The sequence below is a fragment of the Narcine bancroftii genome, chromosome 13, assembly GCF_036971445.1.
Source record: "Narcine bancroftii isolate sNarBan1 chromosome 13, sNarBan1.hap1, whole genome shotgun sequence".
Lineage (NCBI taxonomy): Eukaryota > Metazoa > Chordata > Chondrichthyes > Torpediniformes > Narcinidae > Narcine > Narcine bancroftii.
In genome coordinates, this window is record NC_091481.1 from 22658777 (window position 1) to 22685128 (window position 26352).

General features: G+C 40.5%; 1 protein-coding gene across 1 annotated transcript in view; it reads left to right on the top strand.

Annotated features, from left to right (window-relative positions):
- celsr1a (cadherin EGF LAG seven-pass G-type receptor 1a) overlaps positions 1-26352 on the top strand; it is a gene marked incomplete at its 5' end in the record, with an annotated part of 257770 nt that overhangs the window by 147587 nt on the left and 83831 nt on the right. The window contains 2 exon segments of the mRNA XM_069909385.1: positions 2579-2694; positions 13206-13294. Of these exon segments, the coding sequence (XP_069765486.1) occupies positions 2579-2694; positions 13206-13294 (205 nt within the window).

The window sequence follows — 26352 nt, forward strand, 5'->3', positions numbered from 1 at the left end:
GACAACGTACAAATTCCTAACAGACAGCACCGGGTTCGAACTCTGGTCACTGGCACCATTGCGTTGACTGCTACACTAACAATACTGCCCTAAAGATGTTTACTGACCATTAATGTTGTGCTCCGAGTGGCCAATTAATGAGTATTAACATTGGTGTCGGCTTGAAATTTTCCAGTGACGGTCTCATTAAAATGTGGGTTTTTTTTTCTCTTGGTTTGAAGTGTAGAATTTTAGGCTAGCTATCATCTATTTATTTATCTGTCCTATATTTATCATTTTTTTGTTTCTTGGCACGTTGTGATAATTTAATTGACACTATTGTTGGTGTGGTTCCAGTAAGAAATAATTTTGGTGTATCTGTACATTGAACTTGTCTATATGCCATTGAATAGCCACACTTGACTGACATTTAGATTTGAATAGAAACTTACTTCCACGATACTTTCTTAATGATATCCCAACCAATGTTTCTTCTCTCTGTTCATTGTAATGAGAGATGCCAGCTGAGAAGTTATGTTGCTTAATGTATTTGTGTTACACCGATCAAATATAGGATCATTTGATACTCCAAACAAGTGATTTTCACTCTATATTTCTAACTATCTTGCAGTTTCTGGGTTTGCTATCATTCTCATTATTTATTTATTTAAAACACGGATTTGACATGTAAACTGTCAGCTAATGTCAGTGCAAGCATTGTTGAAATTTATCATCAGTCTATTTGGGTAAGAATAAAAAGGGCTTCACTTCATGACACCTTATCCTCATTTACCACTGTTATAACTAGTGACGTCATGTCCCTGCGGGGGATCGGAGTATCAGTCGAATCGCGCTCCTTTCATTTCATGCCACTCATCAATCTTTGCATGGTAGAGGTGGAAATGAGAATGACAATAAACGCAGAAACTGCAAGATAGTTAGAAATAATATAGTGAAATCACTTGCTTGGAGTATCAAATGATCCTATATTTGATCGGTGTACCACAAATACATTAAGCAGCATAACTTCTCAGTTGGCATCTCTCATTACAATGAACAGAGAGAGGAAACATTGAATGGGATATCCTTAAGAAAGTATCGTGGTTGAAATCATAACCGTTTTTAGTTCTTGAGATTTAATTTCTTGGAGGCAAGTTATTTTAAACCCTCAAAACTCCTGTCTACTACTGTTCTTTAATGAATGGTTTAAAGAAGAAGTCCACACTGCTGTTGGCTTGAGTTGAGGAGCTTCCTCTGTCAATTTGCTGCCTCTTGATTTCCTAACTAATGTAAGGGTCCCTTTGTAACTCCAGTCAAGAGCACGTCATCAGATAAGCCAGCCAACTGTGGCCACAGAGAACACAAAATATCTCCAAATTTCAAATGGTATTACTTTCTCTTTGATGTTTAATAATGGTATCAAGCAAGTATTTTCATGGCAAGTTCTGCTTTAGCACAAAAAATAATAGTTAAGATCCTGTTTGCAGCACTGGATTTCTGGTAAGTTTGATTTGCACCCATTCTGCACCCAGAGTGATATTTTAGAATGTTTGTTATGTTACTAGATCAGCTGTAGATCTTTATTTAAAGGAGATTTGTAGTTCTTAATGAAGCCCACCTTTAGAATCAGAATAGATGAGAGATCATTTTTATCCTGTCAAATCTCTAAAGAAAATTTTGGAACAGGTGGGGTGGAGGACTGGAGTTGTGTTTGGGGGGGGAAGGGGGTTGGTGGCAAGGACCCAGGGTTAGTCGAACTGTTTTGACTCCCATGGAAATCAATGGGCTACAGAGGACTTGAGTCCTCCAGTTTGCAGAGATGCATGGTAGTCTCCAATCCTCCAGCATGGGTTTCTCGTTACACTTCCCTCCAGTTCCAGTTTGCGGAGATGCATGGTAGCCTCCAATCCTCCAGCATAGGTTTCTCGTTACACTTTCCTCCAGTTGCCAAATGTGCACCTTGGAGGAGGCGACATCTTGTTCCCATGAACTGCACCAGGAACGACAGTGGACTTCAGAGGCTGCGTGTCTATGCTGACTGTTTTACAGTCTATTGCAAGTCCCATTGCAAGCCACCAGTGCAGATGACGGGGGTGTTATCTCCTCTCACAGCAGGTTGGCCTGACAAGACCCTGATGGGAAATTTGGCTTCTGGATTTCCTGCACCCAACAGCAGTCTCTGTTTGGGAAGATGGCTGATTTATACAAATGTGGATGCTATTAAAATTTGCACATTGCCATGAATTCCTTAGTAGCCCAAATAGGCTCATTTCCCGCAATGTTTCAGAAGGGGCAGGAATCCACTCAGGCTTAACTTTATCGCTGTGCATCCTGAGTAGAAGATCACCGTAAATGAATTTGAAGAGAAAGAGTGGATTGAGGATATCCCAAAGTATTTTTTAAAAAATAATAATCTGTATGACCATTAAAGCCCTGTATCCTGCATGGATTTACATTTCCAAACTAAGTAGCAATATTCAGTTTGATGGCTTGTTAAGCTGAACCAGTCTGTCTATGCCTCTCCAATCAACAGGAATGATCTGCTCCTGCATGCCTTGTTAATTGGTAATAATTTTTCCTCATTCTCCATCTGCTGCAGGTTCGCAACAAAGGAAGGAAATGCTTTGCTACTTTACAATGGACGCTTTAATGAAAAACATGATTTCATTGCACTGGAGATTATTGAGGAACAAATCCAGCTAACATTCTCAGCAGGTAAAGTCAGCAGTTTTCATTGCTGTAAAACAAAATGGGCCAGTGAAGATTTGTATTCATCAAAATGAACATTGTTGATCAGCATGCAGTTTGATGCTTGTTTTCGCTTAAATAATTGAAGGTATAACTTCATGTTAAATTCAGAAATGTTCTGGTTCAGTCAGAGGTCATTTTTGATCCATTGAGACCAGACAAACTTTTCACTTGTCCGCCCCATTCCAACTAATCTTTCGCTGTTATTATGCAGGTTATTTTCTCTTGGTTTTACCTAATTTGCATTTAAAATCTTTGAGGTTCCAGATCTATTCTTCTGGCAAAAACACTTGACTGAAAGCAACTTTCAGTTGGCTTCCCAAGCACCTGGTAAGGCCTTTCCCCTGGCTGGTTCTTGACTATTTAATCACCAAAGAAAACACTAAATCACTGCTTAGGGCACCTGAGAAGAGCATTTTGATATGGGGGGGGGGGGGAAAGAACTGTGACAGTCAATTGTCTCACCAGCACTGACTTTTTAAAAAAAATACAAGGGCCTCATGTAGCTGCATTGAACAAGTTTCCAAAGTTAAGCACTGCATGTAGAGAGCACGTGACAAACCTTCTGCTGATCATCTCAAGAACCTGATAACAGATGAGCTGTGTATGAGCTGTCAGCTCATTAGTTCTTTGATTCATACCAACTGTTACAATCTAAAGAAGCTTCATCTGTTTTCACTTAATTTCAATGCAGCCAAGCTTTTCATAGCTGATGTATGACACCATCCTTATTATTAGGGTCCTTATTTCCTTCATTGGAAGTATTTGAATGGAAGAGAAACCTGGTGTTACCAAGTTTCCTTCAGATGTTTAACGGGTTGAGATCTTCACTCTCTTCTCAGGCTAGCTTCGCAGCATTGCCCTGGCTCTCAAATCTCATCTAACACCTACTCAGTCAGATTTCAATTTTGGAGGGGGTGGGGGGTGGGAGAGAGAGACAAGATGTGAAGTGCACCACCTGTTTTTTGGAGGTTATAGAATATCCTCTGTCTAGTTCTTCCCGCCAAAGCCTTGCACTGTGCTGTCACCCACAGAAACAGAAAATTGGGGAAAGAAATGTTCTGAAACAAACGAGAGCCAGATTGAGGTGAACATAGAAGCTCATTTTCTTAAAGTAACTCTATATAGTACTTCTTAGGATTCTGAAATGCTATCTCAGCAGGTCTCGCAGCGTCCATAGGAGGCAAAGTTATGTAACCGATGTTTCGAACCTGAGCCCTTCTTGAAGAAATGTTAGTTATATACATTTTTTACTGCAATCACAGCTTCTCCAGACTTTCACTGCATAGGATTCTGACTATTGGAGAGGTATAAAAGCACACTGAAGTCATCACAATTTTAGTGGGGTTTTTTTTTGGAATTGCGGGGAAGTAATGCAACTTAATTAAACCACTATTTTATTATTTGCTTCAAACATTTCACATTTCTTCATTTTTTTAATGGTTTTCCTGCTGCTCTTTGGAGCTTGCACAACAGATATTTGCAAAGGATAATTTAAAATAAAGACTGCATTTTTATGTGCTAAAACATTATCAAAGCCTGTAAATCTTGAAACAGCACCATTTTACATAACCTGATAAGTTAACCAAGGCAGTAAATGATGGGAAGCATCTGTTTTCACTACAGTTTCGAAATACTTGAATTTTTCCCCAGTCTTTGACAAACTTGTTCTGTTTCTCTTATCAAATGCCTTCAAAGGTACAGTAAAATCCCTGTTATCCACAATTCAAGCAACAAGCAAAACACATCGAGGAAAATAAATAGGTGAATAATACAGGTTTAAAATTGATGCAACTCGACATTAATTCACCAATCACGCAACATGTAATCTCAAGCAACCGGAATATACACACACATCCGGCATTTACTAATCCCCATAGGTGCTGTATGCCAGAGGATTTACTGTATTATATTGTGCCTCACCTTTGGGTACAGGCTGAGGAGTGGATTGCAGATCCCTTTCTGTGTTCTCCCCTTTGCTGGCGTTGCTCTCTTTAATTTTGGGCCTTTTGAAACAATTTAATTCCAAGGACAGGATCTAGCTATTGCAGTGTTTGCTGCCACTTGCTGAAATCGTTGTGTCTATAAATCTCTCTTCACCGTGATTTACGCCAATCCTAACTTGTGTTTTAATATGTTTCCTCAAATAATGTGGAGTAATATCATTTCAGAATAAATTGCAAGGGAGAATACACATACATAAAAGTGGCCTCGTGAATAAACTTGAAATCTAGCATCTTGGATTTCATTTGTATGACAACTTTCAAAGGCGTCGATCAGGTTGCAAAAGAAACTAAAATCCAATTGAATTTTTTGGACAGCCTGATTCACATCAGAAATGCCATGGTTCTTTTTTCCATTCAAATAAATTTCTCAGCTGAAGTATTTCTGATTCTCTAGTTACGAGATTCCTGCTCCTATTCATCTTTTCATTATGTTAGCTATTCAAATGGAGAACACTGGCAAAATTTCAAGCATTCCAGCAGTGTTCTGCACTCGTATCATTTAAGACATTGAAGTAAGTATTACTGCTGCACCTCGCCCTTATTTTTTTATGATCTGCACCAACAGTCCTCCTGGATTGCTCCAAATAAATGTTTTGTTTTAACTTCTTTTATAATTGCCCTGCTGTTAAAGGATATGAACCAGATGCTATTAACAAAAAGGCCAGACATTTTCTTTGTTACATACTTTAGATTACGCTTTCAGTTTCTTTCAAGACCTGACATTTAAAGATAATTGTGATCAACTGTGCTGCTGTACGTAACTGGAAATCTGATATGATGTATGTCACATTCCAATGAGCAGCACCACGATCTTCTTTGGAGCTGGTAATCGCATTATTTTAAATTTGCACATTTTGTTTAGTTTCACTGGAAGACAGATGGATCTGGATTAGAGTCACAAGGAATACTTTACAGCTTTAAAAATAGCTAGTTTGCTATGTCCATGCATGTCTTAATTGAAGAGGCAGTTCCCTTGACTGTGTGCATGCTCTTTCTCACTTGTCCAAAGGAAACTGCATCCCAATCTTCTGCCTGAGTTTATCACATGAACTGGTTTGGTCCAATATTGGAAATCTCTCAATGATCATCCATGAACAAACTAAATGTCCAATATTGATTTAAAGTGAAGCCAATTGGATACATTTTGTCTGTTTCTAAAACCCTCAACCCAAAGTAAATTTACAAGAATTTAATGTAAATTTGACGTTAGAGGGAGAAAGGCTGACCCAGCTCTTCAACACCAAGCAGCTGTTGGGTTTCTGAATGCTTGGGGCAGTGTGCTACTGCCAACTCCACTCCAGGTTTGATCCTGGCTTTGGATCAGGGGGCGAGGCCAGGTTCGAAACTCAGGGGGACCGACCAAATTTTAAAAAGAGAGGTGCCACACCACATACCAGATGGTGAATCAGTGGTTAGTTGGATGGCGGGCTGCACTGATTTTTTGGCAGCATTGGACTGGGGAGGGAGGTGTGGCATCAGTGTTGGACTGGGGTGGGGGGGGGGGAGATGTCACTTAAGAAAGTCCTCGGGGGAGCTTCTGCACATCCACCCCAGCCACACCACTGCTTTGGATATTGTCTGTGCATGGTTCGCAAGATCTCCCTGCGACTGCGAGTTTCCTTTAGATGCTTTGGTTTACTCTTACAAGGCATGGTGTTTTAGGTTTCAGTAAATTACTTCTTAGTGTTGATGACTGTCAAAAAAAAATCAAATGGGAGTTGATGGGCACATGTGAGAGAGAAAAAGCTGTAGGAGTGCAGGGAACTGAGGAATGGAACTAATGGGATTGCTTCCTTGGGAGCTGGCATAAACCTGATGGGCCAAATGACCTCACTGTTGTTATTTGCAGAGGAAATATGCTCCCTTTTAAGTAAAATAAATAAAACCTGCTTTCCTTTGTCTTTGCTTCACGATCACAGTGTATGTACTCAAAGGTTGAGTGGCAGATCTTTATTCCCTCAAGAGATCTCCCACCATTGCCACACAGAGAGCCACTCACCCATGCCCTATAGCCAGCCAATGCAGACAGATAGTTATAGGGCATCAAATTGTCTTGGGTAGGAGCCTGAAGTTAGACAATCAGGGTCGAGAACTTCCCATGAATCATTCGGCACACCAGTGCATGGTGAGAGGGAAAGCCAGTAACCAGATGGCAGCCACACTTCAGACTCTCGATGTACCACCAGCACTTAAAGAACCCATCGAGGAAACAGGAAAGTCAATAGGATAATTTTTACGGAAAACATTTAGGTCAATGTTTATATTTTTATTTCTGCTGCCTTTATTGAAGTGTGCCTTATTTTGGGTGGAGTAATGCTCTTCTTTATGCAGGGATAATTGGTATTGGTTTGGTGACTGTTGGCATTGCTGCAACTGTGGTACTTCAGATGGAAAGGTGCCAGACCCCAATGAGGACCCATGGAGTTGGTAATACCAGGTGTTGAAAAACAAAATGTTCCCTGTTATACCTTAAGTGGACTGAAAAGTGTTTGTTGTCCCTTGGAATGAGTATGATAAATTGCTCACCACTGAAGATAAACTGACCAGTAATTACTTGGTTTCACCATTCCTCCTGGCAGTGTTCTGAACCTGCCCATTCAAACCTCGTAATGTCTGCAAAGTGTCCTCTGAAATAGACATAAATGCAGAAAAAAAATAGCTGGTTGCGGTGTTATCAGATGAGACTTTGTAGTTTAAACTGAAGAACAAAAATGGGACTGTTACGCTGTTGGGAATGGATTGTTGACCTCCAAGTAGTGAAAGAAACTAATGGAACAAATGTCACAGGGGGAAATAATGGTGAGCGATTTTAATCATCTGATAATTTACTGGGATACAATCAGTACAGAAGGTATCAGACGGCATAATTCTTTCAACAACATTCAGAGGAATTCGGGCCATTGTGCAACAAACAGTCGGGATTTGGGGTTGCGATGGTGGAAATCAGTAGTTTTAGACCATGAAGGTGGACAAGTCGAAGTACTGAAGAGAAATTTATCGTTGAATTTAGCTTTGAGAGACTCACAAAACCAAGTTGTAAATAGAGTTAATCCCAATTATTCTGGAGTAAGGAGAGATTCAGCACCCTGAAATAGCAATTTGATGAGTGTAAGTACACAAAGTGCTGGAGAAACTCAGCAGGTCCTGTAGCTAATCTGTCAGACGCAAAGCTGTCTCACCAACATTTCAAGCCTCCCTGAGCCCTTCGCCAAGATATGAGCCAAAAGCAGGCAGGGACCTGAATAAAAGGTCGAGGGGGGGGGCGGAATAAGGGGCTGGGAGAGGAGCACAGGCCAACAGCCAAAAAAACCAGAGGTGGACATGGACAGAAGGGCAGGAGAGAAAAGCTGTAAATTGATTGGGGTAGTGGGGGTAGCTCTGTGAGTTCACAGCTGAAAGAAAGGAGAAAGAGGGATAGGGAAAGAGAGAGACAAGGGGAAGAGAGCTGGAGGAAAGGAGACATAAGGATAAAGGATGAGAGGAATGGTGTTGAGGGGGCCTAATGAAACTGGAACAGTTGATGTTGATACATTCTGATTGGAGAGTGCGCAGGCAGGATATAGATTAGAATATTGACAGGATCGCTTCATTGAGCACATTCACTCTGTCCGTGGTAGTAGCAGGGATCTCCCAATGGCAACCCATTTCAGTTCCCGCCCAATTCTCTCTTTTCAACATGTCTGTCCATGGTCTCGTGCTGCCCAACTGAGGCTGCCCACAGATTGGAGGAACAACAACTTCTATTCCATTTAGGGGACTTAGCTCTGCTTCTTGCTCATCCCTTGATGAAGGGTTCAGGCCTGAAACATTGGTTATAGATCTTTGCCTCCTATGGACACTGTAGTCCTGTTGAGTTTCTCCAGCATTTTCGTATATTTACAACAATCACAACATCTGCAGACTTTCATGTTTCACTCAACCTGGAGAACTTGGTCTCTGAGTAATGGGGGGTCTTTTATGAAGGAAAACTTGGAGAACTTGGTCTCTGAGTAATGGGGGTCTTTTAAGAAGGAGTTTCCAGGGGTTCAAGATACAGATTTATCCAAAATTAAAATGTATAATTCCTGATTTCAAATGTAAAAATGCCGCAAGGGTAGGTGGTCGGACTCTGAGATTTTTATGAAAATAAAATTGCAAGGAATACTCAACGGGTTGGGCAATGTCTGTAGAAAGAAAAACAAGGTCAATGTTTCAGGGGGAGAACCCTCTATCAGAAGTGAGGGTCATCAGAGACTTAATCCTGATGGTCTAATCATTTAGAGAAAAAAGTGGGAAATAGAATTGAATAAAAAGGCTAAATCAAGGGCATCAACATGAAACATTAACTATATTTTTTTTACCTCCGCAAATGTTGTCTGACCTGCTCACCATTTCCCATATTTCAGATTTCATTCTGGTTTTTCTTCTGGGAAAGAAAAAAAAGTGGGTGTGGATGAAAGTAAAAAGTAAATTAGAAACGCAGCATAAGATGTGCAAAAATATTGGCAAATAAAAAAAAGTTTGGGATAACTGAAGGGATGAAGACTGAAGAAAAAAAAGCATCAAGGTAATGATTATTCTGTGATTGTCTTTGCAGAATAACATCTGGATAAGGCAAATTAAGATAGTGAAAGAGGAAGTATTAACCAGCTTCGAAATAGATATGAGCTAGGTGTTGATGTAATGTATTCCAGGTTTTGAAAAGGACCTAGATTCTGATATTTTTCCACCTTTCCTGGCATCAGACTGCTAGTATTGAACTATTAAAGAAGGAAGTGATACATCAAGTAATTGCAAACCAGTTAATTTCAATGGTGAATAATTCAATAGAAAGCATTGTGAATGACAGTACAAACCTTTGTTTAGATGGACAGATTAATTAGAGATCAGTGTGGGAAAGCTGCATCTGACCAACTTGATTGAAATAGCTCAGAGGCTAATAAAGACAATGCGTTTGATGTTCTCCACGTGATTTTTAGCAAGGACTTCGATAAGGTTCTAAATGGCAATATAGTCAAAAGAGTAAAAGCCTTTGGGATCCAACTAATTGGGTCCAAAATTTGCTGGGCAGCAGGAAACCACAGGTATTGGTTGAGGGGTCTTCTGTGACTAAAAAGTTATTGATAAGGGATTTTACAGATCTCAGCCGTACTTTATTTTTGAAGTGGTTGTTAGTGACATGGACCTGAGTCGTGTTGAATAATGATACAAAATTTGACCTTGTGATTGGCAATGAGGAAGAAAGCTTTCGACTAGACAGTAATAGGTTCATCTACAGAGAAATGTTGCATTTAGAATCCATCTTAAAAGAGGAGTGAGAAGGTGTTCAAGGAAACATTACAGTAGATTGGAGGAGACTGAGAAGTGTAGAGGAACTGAAGGACATTGGAGTATATGTCTATGGAGCCATAAGGGTGCCTCAAAAGGCATGTGATTGGTTTCTTCCAATGGCCAAAGCACGGAATATGAGAAAAATAAACTTGTTCTAGAACTGCTTAGATCTCTAATGAGGCTATGTCTTGAATGCTATGTGTGCAGTTCTGGTCTTGCAGTTACAGGAATGCTGCACTAAAGGAAATTTACAAGGGTGTTAATGCGATTGGAAAATTAGTTCATGATGAATAAGCCAGTTATTTTCTTTGTAATCGGAAGCTAAGAGTAGACTTAATTGATGTGTATAATGTCACTGGAGACGTAAATATCAAGGATCTATTTTCCCTCGCTGAGAGCTAAGAAAGTACGAGTGGTCTGGAACAGCAGAGTGGTGTAGTGGATAAAGCTGCATCTACCTATGGTAAAGTCATCACTTTGAATCCTGTCAGCGGGTCATGTTCTCCCTGGGACCACATGGGTTTCCTCTGGGTACTCTGGTTTCTTTACATGCCCCTAAATTGTGAAGCCTGGTTGGTCAATTGATTGCTGCAAATTCCCCCTAATGCAGAGGTGGGTGGTAGAAACTGGGAGAGTTGACAGACATGTGGGGAGAAGAAAATGGGAATAGTGTAGATTTGCATAAAAATGAGTTAGTTGATGGTTGACATGAACAAGCTGGGCTCAGTGGCCTATTTTCATTCTATATAACTAAAGATATGACAATGAAATGGATGAGAACGGAGTTGGGAAAAAAACTCTCATGCAGACATCAATAGAGGTCTGAATCACTGTTTGAATGGGTAGCGGAGAGAGAAACTGCCATCACTGTGGTTATGCAGAATTGGCAAAGGTGATGAGATCTAGGACACTTCAGCAATGATCATGTTGAATGGCGGTGCAGTCTTGAGGACAACATTTTTTACTACTCATGGCTTTCTTGTGTTCTGTGACATTTAAAATGAACTTGGAGAGTTGCAGCCCACAGGACTATGGGCCTAATGCTTGAAGGTGGGCACAGGTTGCCTTCCAACAGGCATGAACCTGATCAGCCAAATACTACCTTCTATGTCACAGATATCTTGTGAGTGTGTGTCCAACAAGTGCTCATTGAAAATTGTACTTTCCATACAGAGGCTGCAGTTCATGTTCACAAGGGGAAAATGAGCAGAATAGTGCAGTGTGTGACATGTGACCTCTTTTTGGGGGAATGCCAACACCAGGTAAGGTCAGATGAGTCCAGGTGAAGTACCTGGGCCATTTTCCCAATGGATATTTTTACACGAATGCAATATGCTTATACAATCTCTTCTGGATAAAAAGAGATTGGAATGCAACCAAATTTTAAGGTTAACAATGTTTGTACTCCACTATACCCAGAGGGCAATTTTGCATGCTTGGTTCTCTTCCATTTATATTGAACACTGGAGAATCACAAAGACTGTAGATGCTGTAACCTTGAGCAGACATCAGGTCAGACATCACCCACGTGTAGAAATGGTCAATGAATGCTTCACAACAGGATCCTTTAGCGAGGCTGTATTGAACACTGGTTTGAAGTGAGGCCTTCAGTTGGAGTTTTGCCAGTCTATGAAGTTTACTTCAGTTTTTGTTGTTTTTGCTTTGATAACTTGTCACGATGCAGTTCTGTGTGGTTTCAGCTCTACTGCTGATCATTGAATTGTTTCTGATCATTCTAATTGTAACATTATTATTTTCACCATGTTCCAATGTCAAATTCAGCAATAGATACTTCCAGTTCATTAGGATGTAAATATTGATGATGTACATTATTTTTGCTTCAGTTACTCTGATAAAACAAAATCAGTACTTCTCTAACCAAAGACATCACCAAATCCTCTCGCTTGTCACTTTTTGGTTTACTTAAACATGTTTCTATTGAAATATTGAGTTTGCTTTCCAGGTTAACCCAAAGAGGCTATTCTTTGTGTTTGAAGAGAAATGCCTTATTTGCCTGTTTTGTTTGACAGGGTCATTGTAAGCTATTGAATCAGGGATTATATAGGAGTGGATAAGGAAATTAAGGTGATCCACTGTGTTAGGTGACTCTTCAGTTGACAGATTGCCTTTCAAGGAATGAAAAATGTTCCTGATTGCTGTCTGGTTTCAAAGTAAGTGGTAGAGGAAATTTACCACCTCGAGTTAGTAAGGAAAACATCAACTAACGATATGGAATCCAGGCATGAAGTGGTGGGACAATTTGTTTGAGAAATAATTTCCTAGAAGAAATTGCTTCTTTTAAAAAGAACAATATGCAAGGAGCAGGAAAGTACATGTCAACAGAGGCTGAGGTGGTTGGGTTTAGATGCATTAGACTTCAGAAAAATACATTTCTGACCTGCAACTTTCTACCCATGATGACCATGCTTAGTCGGAGCCTGATTGTCAAAGCTGGCTCCAAGGAAGGCAGTCTTAAATGGTAAATTCAGCCCACAGAGATGCTGTGATCGCCAGAAAACAACTGGGCAGGCTAAATTCGCTGTTGAGGCTGGCAAACCTACAATGGCTAAATATTAGACATGCTATTCAATTATTTTAAAAAACTCAAAAGATCAAAATAATGGGAATTAAGACACAATGGCTATTAAAACAGTCAAGTACATTTAAAGTCACCTTAATTATAAATCACAACTCATGCACTCAGCAGTTCTGCATGGAAATGAATGGAGCTGCAGAAACTGCAGGTTGCAGAACTACTGGGTTTATCAGGAAAACCAGGTTCATTGCTTCTGGTAGTCTTTTGTCTCAGACGTGCTGGCTGGTTCATTCCACTCATTGGAGTATTCCACTGGCTTGCTGCTGGATTTCTCCTGAATATCCATTTTCTTCACTATAATTCTGTTAATCACTGGATTTTTCACCGTCGAAGCAAGTTAACGGTGATCCCATTTCCACCGTTTCCAAGTGCATGACACAAGTGGAAGAATACATCAAGTTTCAATAAACTGGTTCATTACAACGTTGCAATCCAGCATGCAGGAGAGAAGGTCACAGAATGCTCAGGTTGAAGAGGGAATATTCTGCTTTCGTTTCTCAGATGTGTTCCTTGGGTTTACATATATTTTTGGTCCTTTTTTAAACCAAACTATTGTTATTCAACAGGAGAGTCTACAACTACAGTGGCGCCCTTCATACCAGGAGGAGTAAGTGATGGACAGTGGCACTCTGTCCAGGTGCAGTACTACAATAAGGTAGGTGTAGAAATGGGCATGATTAAAATAGGAAAAACTACTTCTGAATCCACATGTGAATGGGATTCACATGTGAATAGCTTACAAACACATAATGTGAAGAGATATCCATCTTATTTTGATAAGTGAAGGGTTTGGAAAACACATGTCTGCAATTATATAAATTCTTTGGAGATAAGGCCATAGCATATTGAGCAGAGTTGGCTTGATGGCCTTTCTCATTCCACTTATTGTTTTATTCTGAATTATGTGCTTGGTTGTCAGTAGTGAGCAGTCAAACAATGGGTATGTACTGAAGGCATTCATAAGGATGGAAATTAAATTGGTTTGTCTACTAGACTTATTTGTGTACAATGCTTATTCTTTGAAAACTGATGTTTGTAGCCCTGTTCGTTATTTATTTTCATACAGTCATTTATCATTAAGGTCAGGAGGAACAGTATCTCGTTTTTTTATTTACTATGGACTAGGTTTTGAAAAATAAGTGCTGTTGAAATGTCTTTGATGGCTGCCCCAGCGCCCATCGTTGTTTTGGTAGTTCCTCGTCGTAATCTTTCCAGCACTTTGGTCAGTATGAGTTGTTTTAAATGTGTCATATAAATAAATGGAATGACTATGGCCTAAGCTTGTAGTCAGTATGCAGCCATTTTTTTAAAATGGCATAGACAGCACCACAATGCAGGAAAGTTATGATTTTCCTTTCACGTGGCCTGCTCTTTCTTTTCTGATAATAATTACTTGTACCGGACATCACTAGTTGGTCCTTAATTTCACTTCATCTGAGATTTGGATTTATGTCCAGTGCCACTAGCCATTGCTACCGTGTAGTAATGGTCTTGGGCCAGTCTTGGCGCTCTCTATCTGTTTTAGTGCAATGCTTTCTTGTTGACATTACACCTCCCGCAAAAATTTAATTGGTCTAGTTCTGATATTTGGCAGTAAGCATCACTTTTCTCTCTGAAAAAAGATCAAGTGTGGACCAAAACATGAGGGTAATTTTAAATTAGTAGCTGAGTAAGATGGGTAATTAGTGGATGAGTTATCTATTTTATAGGCCACCTGATTTTCTTGCCAATCAATATTAAGAAGAGTTTATTGATTATGGTATGGATTTTATCATGAACGAAAATGGAAATGCTCCTGTTATTAGTTGCTTGATTAACATTAAAGATTTTTTTTTAAAACCTTTAAATCCATCTTATAAGCAGGACTGCTCTAAAAATAAACAGGTGGGCCTGAATAAGAGTTCTATTCAGATTCATCTGAATCTGCATCTTTTGGCCTCAATTGCCCACTATAAATTTTGTGTATAAGTCGATTTTCTGGGAATATTATGTAAGATCCAAAAAGGAGTTGAGATACATTTGCATCCCAGCTTGGGACTGCATCATCAGTCAGGGCCACAGTTAGTCTGCTAGACTGCCTCAGGCAAGAGACTGGATCTTCCTGTGAGATTGTGGCCGCTCTTCACCTCAGACCAAGATTCTCTCGGCCCTTGCAGTCTGGCCAGCAGGTTTTCCCCAGAATCTGTGCTGTTTGCAAAGAGCTCTCACACATTTTGACAGCACAAAGTATGGAAAAAAAAAAGTTTTCTAAAAATTGATGTCAACAAGATGGTGAATTTTGCACCATGTATTTTGTGGTAATTGATTTTCAGTAATATTACGCCAAGCCAAAGATAAGAAGAATATTAATAAATGCATGGAGCATGTTAAAACTGCATTAAAATGGTAACTGATAAAGAAAGCAATACTTCAACTTGTGACCTTTGTAGTCCCACTTAATTTAAATTTTACTCCCATGTTTTGTGCAGAGACTGCATCTGCGCCCTGCGACCATGTGTGTTTCCCCGTGTCCCCCTGATTTCTTACCACATCCTGAAGACGTGCTGGCTGGTTCATTGCTGGCGTGGAGAAGGCACTGATAACCCTGTGTCTCTTTGGGAGCACAGAGAAGCCCAGCAATAGCAGCAGAAAGCACATGCTTCATCTGAAACTATCCACTATCCAATCACCTCCTGCACCAACTATGTCACAACCTGTGGATTCCTCTTGAGCTAATTAGCTACCTCTGAACTGTGGTGGAACCAATCGTCCTTGACCCTGAAGACTGGGCACTGCCTAAAAAGTGTGTCATACCACTGCTCGACGTGGACAAAGAGCCAAATTTGGATGCTGCTGCTTTGCCATGTAACCTGTCCCAAGGTTAGCGTTTCAAATGTGCACAATGGTCAAATGAAATACGAAGCATAAAAATCTAATATTCTACACAAAACTCTTGTTAATAGTCATTTTAAATCAACAGGATTTTGTAAAAATGAATTGTGTTCAAATGTAAGACACACGTCTGTGAGAGCTGTTCCTTTGGAAAGTATCGGAACAGAAGGTTGGGAAAGGTGAGCAAGCCCACAAGTTAATCCAAACTTCCATTTGAACACAATGTTACAACTCATTAGACAAATTAAATATGCAACCATGGTCAAGAAAAGCATCTTAATAATATTATTGGATGTGGACTTTTATCTGCCAAGTTGACAGTACTGTTATTCCTCTCGTTTCAAATTTAGTATGAAATGTGACCGGGGAATTTACGGTTTCCTGTTGAAAAGCAGCTCATTTGGCTGTTTTATCAACACAAAATGTGAAAGGTTTATGATCTGAAGTGTTGGCTTAGGAAGATAAAATTGAGGCAGGATTTATGGTTTGTTGTTATTGAAAGCCTATATGAAAACAGTTGCTGGATAATGGGAAGCACTGCCTTGAGCAGGCAGGATTGAGCTTTCGTCATTGAACTCTAAATATGATTCAAAGCCAGTATATCTTTCCTTAAGAAAGGAGGCCACACCAGACCTGAATTTTCTCTGTGATCTTCCTTTAACTATAGATTGGACAGTAAGACGTGAACAGTCCAACATCTGACACTTCAAAAACCATCCAGGTTCAACTGCCCACTCGTAGAACTCATCCTGGGCCTGGATCATGTGCTCCCTTTCAGCATGTCAGGACTCTTGTTGCCGCACTCCCTTTATTTAAACTTGAGAAAATTATTTGTAATATTGTGTAACATCTTAAAAAAAAATTAGAAGCATGTGTTTTTTTAAATTTTTTATTTTTCACACTATAAACCATATTGACCAAGATACATACAGACATTTTTTCTCTTGAATATATACAGTGTCATTTTCTCCCCCTTTTTCCCCCCTCCCTTCCCTCCCTCCCTCACCCCCTTTAAAAAAATATAAGCATGTTGATGGATGATTAGGTAGGTTTTGCAAACGACATCAAAATTGTATCATGGATATCATGTAGTGTCATGGGTAGTGAGGAAGATTATCCAAATTTGCTCAAGTTTATTCATCATCTGATTGGACAAGTACAACTCAATGTAACGGCATTCTGTGGTCCTTGGTGCAATGAACTGCAAACACACATGCAGTCATAGCATGCAAACAAACTATACGTATGCACAGTGTGTACATAGAAATATTAAAATAAATAAATATTATCATTAAGTAACTAGTTGAGTCCTGGAGGGTTTGTATGAGCATTTCGTCAGTCACTCGGCAGTCTCACTGCCCGTGGGAAGAAGTTGTTTCTCAGCCTGGTGTTTCAGGCTCTGCTACTACTATACCTCTTTCCCGACGGGAGTAGCTGGAAGTTGCAGAGTGGTGGGAGTCCTCAACAATTTCCCCTCTTCAGACAATGATGCCGGTAAATCCCATTATTGGGGGGAAGGGAGACCCTAATGATTCTCTCTGCCACTCTTAATGTCCTGTGGACTGACCTCCGCTCCAATGCTCTACAGCAATTCTACCATACTGTGATGCAGCCAGCCAGGACGCTCTCTGTCGAGCTCCTGTACAAAGTTGACAGGATCATGGCCAGTAGCCAGGATCATGGCCAGTAGCCTTGTCCACCTCCTTCTTCTCAGAAAAGCTATTGCGCTTTTTTGACAAGTAAGGAGATGTTTTGAGTCCAGGATAGGTTGTTAAGTGGAGTCTGAGGAACTTGGTGCTCTTTACTCTCTCCACTACTGAGCTATTAATGTGTAGTTAAGGGTAATCATCCTGGTACTCCTGAAGTCCAGGATCATCTCTGTCATCCTGTCCAAGTTGAGACTTAGGTTATTATTCTCACACCATTTCAAAAGCAAGATAGTTTCTCTTACAGCCAGGGATGTGTGGGTAACTGAAATATTTGTCTATGCAACACACTTGGAGAAGGCTACAAAATTGTACTACCTGTGGTGATGTGTTGAATCACCAGCCACAATGCTGTCATGAAGTAAGCCTGGAGCTCAGCATGTGTTTGCATAATACAAGAATTGGCCAAAAAAATAGACTTTTCATCAAAATATGGAATATCAATATGTGCATTCTTGTCCAAGGTGCAATATGTTTTTCCAATTCACTAGCAAAAGGAAACCAAGATCCCATTGGCCTATTGAACTGAAGAATTCTTGAAAAGGTGAAGGGTATAAGTTCCCATTATTCAACATATAATTTAATCAAGATGTTCTGTTTAATTATTAATCTGTAAGATGCCAAAGATGAATGAATTTGACTTTAAATGTTGAAAATAAATTTCCAAATCATATTGGAAGCAGATATGGGGTATTAAAAAGTATTACGTTTCTAAGATTATTAAACGATGTCACATTCTAGGTAAGGTAGTGTCTGACATTTTTCTTAAGATAACTGAGCGATCTTCTCTTACTGTGGGCTTGCCATCTAAAAGTAGTCAAAACTATTTCCCTTTCTATGTGGGCCCATTCAGAAGCCAAGAATTTGGCATCTTTAACTGGGCTATAACATTTCACTTACGGTATGGAAATGGAGATTGTGCCAGTCTGCCTTAGATTGTGGTTTTGAATTTTTTTAAAAAGCACAAAGAAAGCTAACTGTTATCAGAATGCTTGTTTTGAGTTTTCCAACATGTTTACTTAATGTCAAAATAAATAAAGCTTTGCTGGGGTTTGCAAGCAGGTTTTTGTGATAGAATGCTTGGATGGAATTGTAAACACAGCCACAGTTTTTAAAAAAGAATGACAGGGACTATTCTTGCTGAGATTGCTCATCTGTCAACTAATAACACCAGCAGATTGCAAAGATAATGATTGGCCTTCCTTACAAAAGTTCAAAGAATTGGAACAGTTTAAAGAGGCTACAATGTTTTAGTAAAGAGACCCTTTTATTTGATTCGAGAAGTAGCCTAGATCTGTCTGTTATCTGAAAAAATGTTTATGTGATATCCTTCTGCAGTCATCCAAGCTTTACCTAAAGTCAATTAATACATTTTCTGGCATTTTTTTTGCAACTGAAGATTTCTTCTCATAAGATTTAAAAGAAGCCTCAATAAGAACAGTGAGATTCTACTTAGAGGTCTGTTGGAGAGTGAATTGAAACCCCAGCCTGAACCTAGCCAAACCAGAACATCCTCAGTCCATATGTAGCTTCTGAGCGAGCCTGAATCGATGCCAAGAAGCGACTCTCCCAGCATTGCAGGGTCTCTTGCTTCACCGAAGCTAACACGTGCTTTGGTGCATTCGTTTAAAGTGTCCTTAGCATTACTGCACTTTTTTTTTCTTTGGCTTGGCTTCGCGGACGAAGATTTATGGAAGGGGTAAATGTCCACGTCAGCTGCAGGCTCGTTTGTGGCTGACAAGTCCGATGCGGGACAGGCAGACACGGTTGCAGCGGTTGCAGGGGAAAATTGGTTGGTTGGGGTTGGGTGTTGGATTTTTCCTCCTTTGTCTTTTGTCAGTGAGGTGGGCTCTGCGGTCTTCTTCAAAGGAGGTTGCTGCCTGCCGAACTGTGAGGCGCCAAGATGCACGGTTTGAGGCGAGATCAGCCCACTGGCAGTGGTCAATGTGGCAGGCACCAAGAGATTTCTTTAGGCAGTCCTTGTACCTTTTCTTTGGTGCACCTCTGTCACGGTGGCCAGTGGAGAGCTCGCCATATAACACGATCTTGGGAAGGCGATGGTCCTCCATTCTGGAGATGTGACCCACCCAGCGCAGCTGGATCTTCAGCAGCGTGGACTCGATGCTGTCGGCCTTTGCCATCTCGAGTACTTCGGCGTTAGGGATGAAGACGCTCCAATGAATGTTGAGGATGGAGCGGAGACAACGCTGGTGGAAGAATTCTAGGAGCCGTAGGTGATGCCGGTAGAGGACCCATGATTCGGAGCCGAACAGGAGTGTGGGTATGACAACGGCTCTGTATACGCTTATCTTTGTGAGGTTTTTCAGTTGGTTGTTTTTCCAGACTCTTTTGTGTAGTCTTCCAAAGGCGCTATTTGCCTTGGCGAGTCTGTTGTCTATCTCATTGTCGATCCTTGCATCTGATGATATGGTGCAGCCGAGATAGGTAAACTGGTTGACCGTTTTGAGTTTTGTGTGCCCGATGGAGATGTGGGGGGGCTGGTAGTCATGGTGGGGAGCTGGCTGATGGAGGACCTCAGTTTTCTTCATTTATAAATATCCTTCCCACTTTAAACCTGAAGCACTTACCTTTGGTTCTGCTGGGTTCAGGACAACTAACCAGACTAATTCTACTTGTGTGATTAATGGCATAGGATGTATTTCAATTCTTTTACCCAAGGTTTTCTGAGAAAAAATATATTGTACCTCTATAACATTACAAATGGTTCTTCATTTTCTTAAAGTTAATTCAGAGAGGAAGTGGCCAATGCCTACAAAAAATAGCTCATTTTGTTGTCAAACATTTTCTTGACATTTCTACATCAGAGAGACTGAGTGCAGACTAGGAGATCACTTCACTGAGCTCCTTCGATCTGTCCACATCAGTGATGGGGACCTCCCAGTGGCCAAGCATTTTGGTTCTGCGTTCCATTCCAATACTTGCATGTCTATCCAGAGCCTTGTACTATTTCTTCTCCCCCCCCCCCCCCCAAGACCACCCATAAATTGGAGAAACAACGCCTGATTTTCTGACTGGGCCCTTTCCAGCCGGATGGCATTAATATCGACTTTTCTGATTTCTTCCAACCTGCTCTCCCTCCCTTGCCTCTAACCTTCCCTTCCTCTTGTTTTCTTTCCCTCCACTCTCTGCCCCTTCCCTCTCTATTCGCCTAGCCATCCCTCTTCCGCTTGATAACTGCTGTGTCCTCCCTCCCTTCTCCACCTATGACCTCCTGCCTTTGCTAGCATGCTCCCCCGCCCCCACCACGCCACCCTCCTTACCTTTTTATTCACATGCCTGCCGGCATTTTTCCATACCTTGATCAAGGACTCGTCCAAAGCATCAGTTGTGTATTTTTATCTTTCTTAGACATTGTTTGACCTGCTGAGTTTATCCAGCATTGTGTTTTTACTCCTTACAGACAGTTGCTGAATTTGAACCCAGTCACTGTAACAGCTTTGCACTCTCTGCTCTGCTAACCATTCGACCCTTTAGGGTGAGGGGGATTCGCATCTCAAAATCGATGTAATTTTGGGCTGATTATTCAATGTCAAGAAAATGTTTGACAACAAAATGAGCTATTTTTTGTAGGCATCGGCCACTTCCTCTCTGAACATTCAGAACGTTCATCGTAGTCAAAGCTGAAACCGAGCAGAAGTGGAGATTAGCTCTCCGCATCAGATTGAGAACTGTAATGTAATTCAGGTTTTGAACTCTATTATGTGGAGCAGCATACTGGAATGAGGATTTGTACAATGCCTCCATTCTTATGAATTCCCAGTTTTCAGAATGAAGTTGGTAGATTACATCTAATGGAGTTTGTGACAATGCTGTGTTGAAATTTGACAGCTCCACAGTCAAATACTTAGAAGCTCTAAGCTGAGAATTCTTGTTGGTGCTGACAGTAAAGGCTTGGTTACTGTTAATGTTAATAATATCACAGTCTTGGGGGAATTCTATACAAAATTTATTTTTTTCACCGGCTTTGCCAAAACTAATTATTAGGCAATGATGTTGCGTTGTTCGTGTCGGATGTCGCGATAAAGTTCATTAGGAATTCATTACACAATGATGTTGCGTTGTTCGTGTCGGATGCTGCGATTAAGTTCATTAGGAATTCATTAAACAATGATGTTGCGTTGTTCGTGTCGGATGTCGCGATAAAGTTCATTAGGAATTCATTACACAATGATGTTGCGTTGTTCGTGTCGGATGTCGCGATAAAGTTCATTAGGAATTCATTACACAATGATGTTGTGTTGTTCGTGTCGGATGCCGCGATATAGTTCATTAGGAATTCATTACACAATGGCGTTGCATTGTTCGTGTCGGATGTCGCGATAAAGTTCTTTAAGAATCCATTACACAATGATGTTGCGTTGTTCGTGTCAGATGTCGCGATAAAGTTCATTAGGAATTCATTACCACAATGATGTTGCGTTGTTCATGTCGGATATCGCGATAAAGTTCATTAGGAATTCATTACACAATGATGTTGCGTTGTTCGTGTCGGATGTCGCGATAAAGTTCATTAGGAATTCATTACACAATGATGTTGCGTTGTTCGTGTCAGATGTCGCGATAAAGTTCATTAGGAATTCATTACACAATGGCGTTGCATTGTTCGTGTCGGATGCCGCGATAAAGTTCATTAGGAATTCATTACACATTGGCGTTGCGTTGTTCGTGTCGGATGCCGCGATAAAGTTCATTAGGAATTCATTACACAATGGCGTTGCATTGTTCGTGTCGGATGTCGCGATAAAGTTCATTAGGAATTCATTACACATTGGCGTTGCGTTGTTCGTGTCGGATGCTGCGATAAAGTTCATTAGGAATTCATTACACAATGGCGTTGCATTGTTCGTGTCGGATGTCGCGATAAAGTTCATTAGGAATTCATTACACAAGTGCATGTTTATCACTGGAACTCTGCTGCCAACTAGAGTTTTTGACATTATTTTCAATGCAAGTAATTAGAGTAATTTCGGAAGAGAATCCATCTTTTCGATGAGTTAAGTTGCTGGTTGGATTATTTACTATTCCAATGGCATCTCAGCTATATTTTACGAGCGGTATTTCAAACGTCAAGCCCAGACATTGAGGGATTGGATTACTTCAGACCATGGTCAAGGATCGATAGAGCAGGGCACTACTGTGCAATGTTGTCTGATGCTATAATCTTCCAGATATCAAATAAAGCTGTTTCTCTTCAATAAGATTGTCAATATATGCAGACCTGCATTCTGTTGGTATGACAGAAGCCTGATATGCTCCAGAATGACTCAGATGTTTTGGTCAATTTATCCTTCAGCAATGTTATTTATAACTGTTTGCCTCAGGAAGGAATCTCTGTGTGAGATTGTTGACTGTGTCTTGTTTAGATTTAAACTCTTCAATCACGTTATAGGGGCAGACAAAGCTCCCGGAAACTGCATTCGTTTGTGACTGGAAGGCTTTGAGGTGAGCAATAAAAGCCCTTCGTTACATTCCATTTTGTTTGAGATTTCAGATGCAGAGACTTGCCTGGTAATAGTGGCAAAATATTGCAGCTACTAGAAATCTGGAATATAAGTATTGGAAACACCAAAATGAAAAATTAAGTTCAAATATATTGTCAGAGTTCATACATGACATCACATACAACCCTGAGATTCTTTCTTCTGCGGGCCGGGCAGAATTTCCACTTCTCAATGATGCAAACTGTACTCAAGAAAAAAAATACATATACAAAAGAATAAAATACAGAAAATATAAATTGATTTTTATATATTCAGTGCAAAGTAAGAGTTCTTAAATGAATTGCGGATTGAGTTTGTTGTTGAGGAGACTGATGGTAGAGGGGTAGCAGCAGTTCCTGAACCTGCTGGTACAAGTCTTGTGGCACCTCTTCCTCTTTCCTGATGAGTGCAGTAAGAACAGAACATGTCCTGGGTGGAGTGGATTCTTTTTTTTTTATTTAAATTTTTTTATTTTTCACACCATAAATCACATTAGCCATGATATACACTATTTCTTTTTCACACATATACAGTGACTTTTTCTCCCCCCCCACTTTCCTCCCAAACCACCCCCCCACCCCCCCCTCTCATCCATTTTAGGTATACAATCTAGGTTGCATTAAGCCAGTCAGACAATGTTGTCATTCAACAAAATTACACCAGAAATTCTACTGAGTCCATTCTTTTCTTTCCTTCTCCTTCCATCAACTTAGGTAATGTTTGTCCCCGGTAGGTTTTCGCTATTGTATTTAATGTAAGGCTCCTATACTTGTTCGAATATTTCAATATTATTTCTTAACCTATATGTTATTTTTTCTAATGGAATACATTTATTCATTTAAATTTAGTAGTTTCTTCCTTTTAATTTGGTTATGTATTCCATTAATATTTAAAGACATATAGTTCAGCGTAGCCCTTTTATATTTTGTTTATCTTCTCTTTCCGTTTTTCCATCATTACCTTTCCTCCTTTTCCATTTCTGTTTTCTTATTTTCAACTCTTTATAAGACAACATTCCTACAACATCCAACATTTTCCTTATTCTCCTATTTCTATCTTATTTATTCCCAATCTCCCCTTCACCTCCTGAGTTGTCCTTTATCCCTTGTCGGACAACCACATCTCCCCTCTCCATTTGGATTTGCGAATCCACTCGCAAGCGTCAACTGATTTTGCAGTGACCGCTATTTCCCCCCACCCCGCCTCCCCCAGAAAAGATTTCACTTTTCATATGTCACAAAGGTCACTCTTTTAATTCCCTCCTTATTCTCTCTATTCCATTACCTTCCCTTATTAATTCTTGTCTATACTATCTATATTTTCCTCTAAGTACAGATACATTCATGTATGCACATTGTCTCTATTCACTCTTATACCTCTTTACCCGCATACATATCAATCGTGATTATTTTTACTCTCATTACCCGTCTTCATCCCTCAGTCTATTTTTGTCTTTACCCACATACATATCAATCGTGATCATTTTAACTCTCATTACCCGTCTTCCTCCCTCAGTCTATTTTTGTAATTGTTCTGCAAATTTTCATGCTTCTTCTGGATCCGAGAATAGTCTGTTTTGTTGTCCTGGAATAAATATTTTCAATACCGCTGGATGCTTTAGTATAAATTTATACCCTTTCTTCCATAAAATCACCTTTGCTGTATTGAACTCTTTTCTCTTCTTTTGGAGTTCAAAACTTATATCTGGATAAATGAAGATTTTTTGCCCTTTATACTCCAGTGGTTTGTTGCCCTCTCTTACTTTTTCCATTGTCTTCTCCAGTACCTTTTCTCTTGTAGTATATCTTAGGAATTTTACTACAATAGATCTTGGTTTTTGTTGTGGTTGTGGTTTAGAGGCCAATACTCTATGTGCCCTTTCTATTTCCATTTCTTGCTGTAGTTCTGGACATCCTAGGGTCTTAGGGATCCACTCTTTTATAAACTCCCTCATATTCTTGCCTTCTTCATCTTCCTTAAGGCCCACTATCTTTATATTATTTCTTCTGTTATGGTTTTCCATTGTATCTATTTTTTGAGCTAGTAGTTCTTGTGTCTCTTTAGTTTTTTTATTAGATTCCTCCAATTTCTTTTTTAAGTCTTCTACCTCCATTTCTGCTGCTACTGCCCGCTCTTCCATCTTGTCCATTTTCTTTCCCATTTCTGTTAAGGTCATCTCCATTTTATTTATTTTCTCTTCTGTGTTGTTTATTCTTTTTCTTAAATCCTTAAATTCCTGTGTTTGCCATTCTTTAAATGACTCCATGTATCCTTTAATAAGAGAAAGTATATCCTTTATCTTGCCTTTCTTTTCTTCTTCTATTTCACCGTACTCTTCCTCTTCCTCTTCTTCTTCCTCTGGGTTGGCCATCTGTTGTTTCTTTGTTGCTCTTTCCTCCTCTTCTTTCTTGTTTCTATTGTCTTCTGTGGTCTCTTCTTGCTGCAGGTGTTCTGCAGCTGTCGTTGCCGGCTGTGGAGATCGACTCCCCAGCTGGTCCCCCCTCCCGTCGGTGTGTTTTTTTTCATGCGCGGTTGCGCACTTTTACTCGGCTCTGCGAGCCATTTTTGTAGTCCATTATTTACCGACCTGAGGGAGCGGGTTTCTCTCTCCGCAGCGGGCCTCTTCGGACAGTTAAGGCCTTCACCTTTTTCCTCCTTTGTCTTCTCTTCCTCTCTTCTTACCGTTGCTTTCGATTTTTCTTTTTTTGTCGCCATCTTCTTTCCACCTTTATACTCACTTTTCTGTAAGTTTTATTTCTGTGCCTTTGTGTTTTCCTTTGTTTTTCCCGACTTTTCTGGAGAGGGCTGGAGTTCACCGTCCGGCCACTACTCCATCACGTGACTCCTTTCGGTGGAGTGGATTCTTGATGATTGCTGCAGGTCTCTCAGTGGTAGGGAGAGATTTGCCTGTGATCTACTTTTGTTTTAACCATACCAGACTGGGAAATTTGAAACAAAATCCATAAAATGCTGCAGAAGCTCCACTAGTCGGCAACATCTGTGGAAAGGGAAATCATTGCTGTTTCAGGTCTCCTACCCTTCAACAGAATACATGAAAAGTTCCAGCCCTTGGGAATCCTGATGTTAACTAGAAGCTATTTATTTTTGTTGCTACACATCTCACTTGTTTGGGAACTTCTTGGCTTTATTTTACACAAAAAACACAGTCGGCGCCGGGGGGTTGGGGTGGGGGCATTCACGGGCATGGCCCTGCCCTGAAAGGTACCTTGCCCATATACACCTGCGCTGCATGGCCCTCCTGCGCGAGGGGCTGTGCCCCTCTTCTCTCGCAGCTATCACTCGCCGACAGACCTGCATCCACCCGTGTCGCTAGTATGCGTCAAGCGTCGCTAGCATCCAGCTTTAATGCACGCTAGTGACTCTCCACACAATAAAAGCAGTACTTTTGGCTCCTAAGTCAGAAGGATGGAGGAAGTATATGTCTGCCCAGCTGGTAGGCCAGCACAACTCCCCCACCTCACTGACTGAGACCACATCGATCTGTGCCCCATCTGGCCAGCACCCTGCTGAGTGAGCTCTAGAGCAGAAGAGTGTGCCTTCGTGCAATTACCCAATGTCTCCCACTAACACTTGCTCTGGCATCGACCCTGACTAAAAGTCTAGAACAGTGAAAA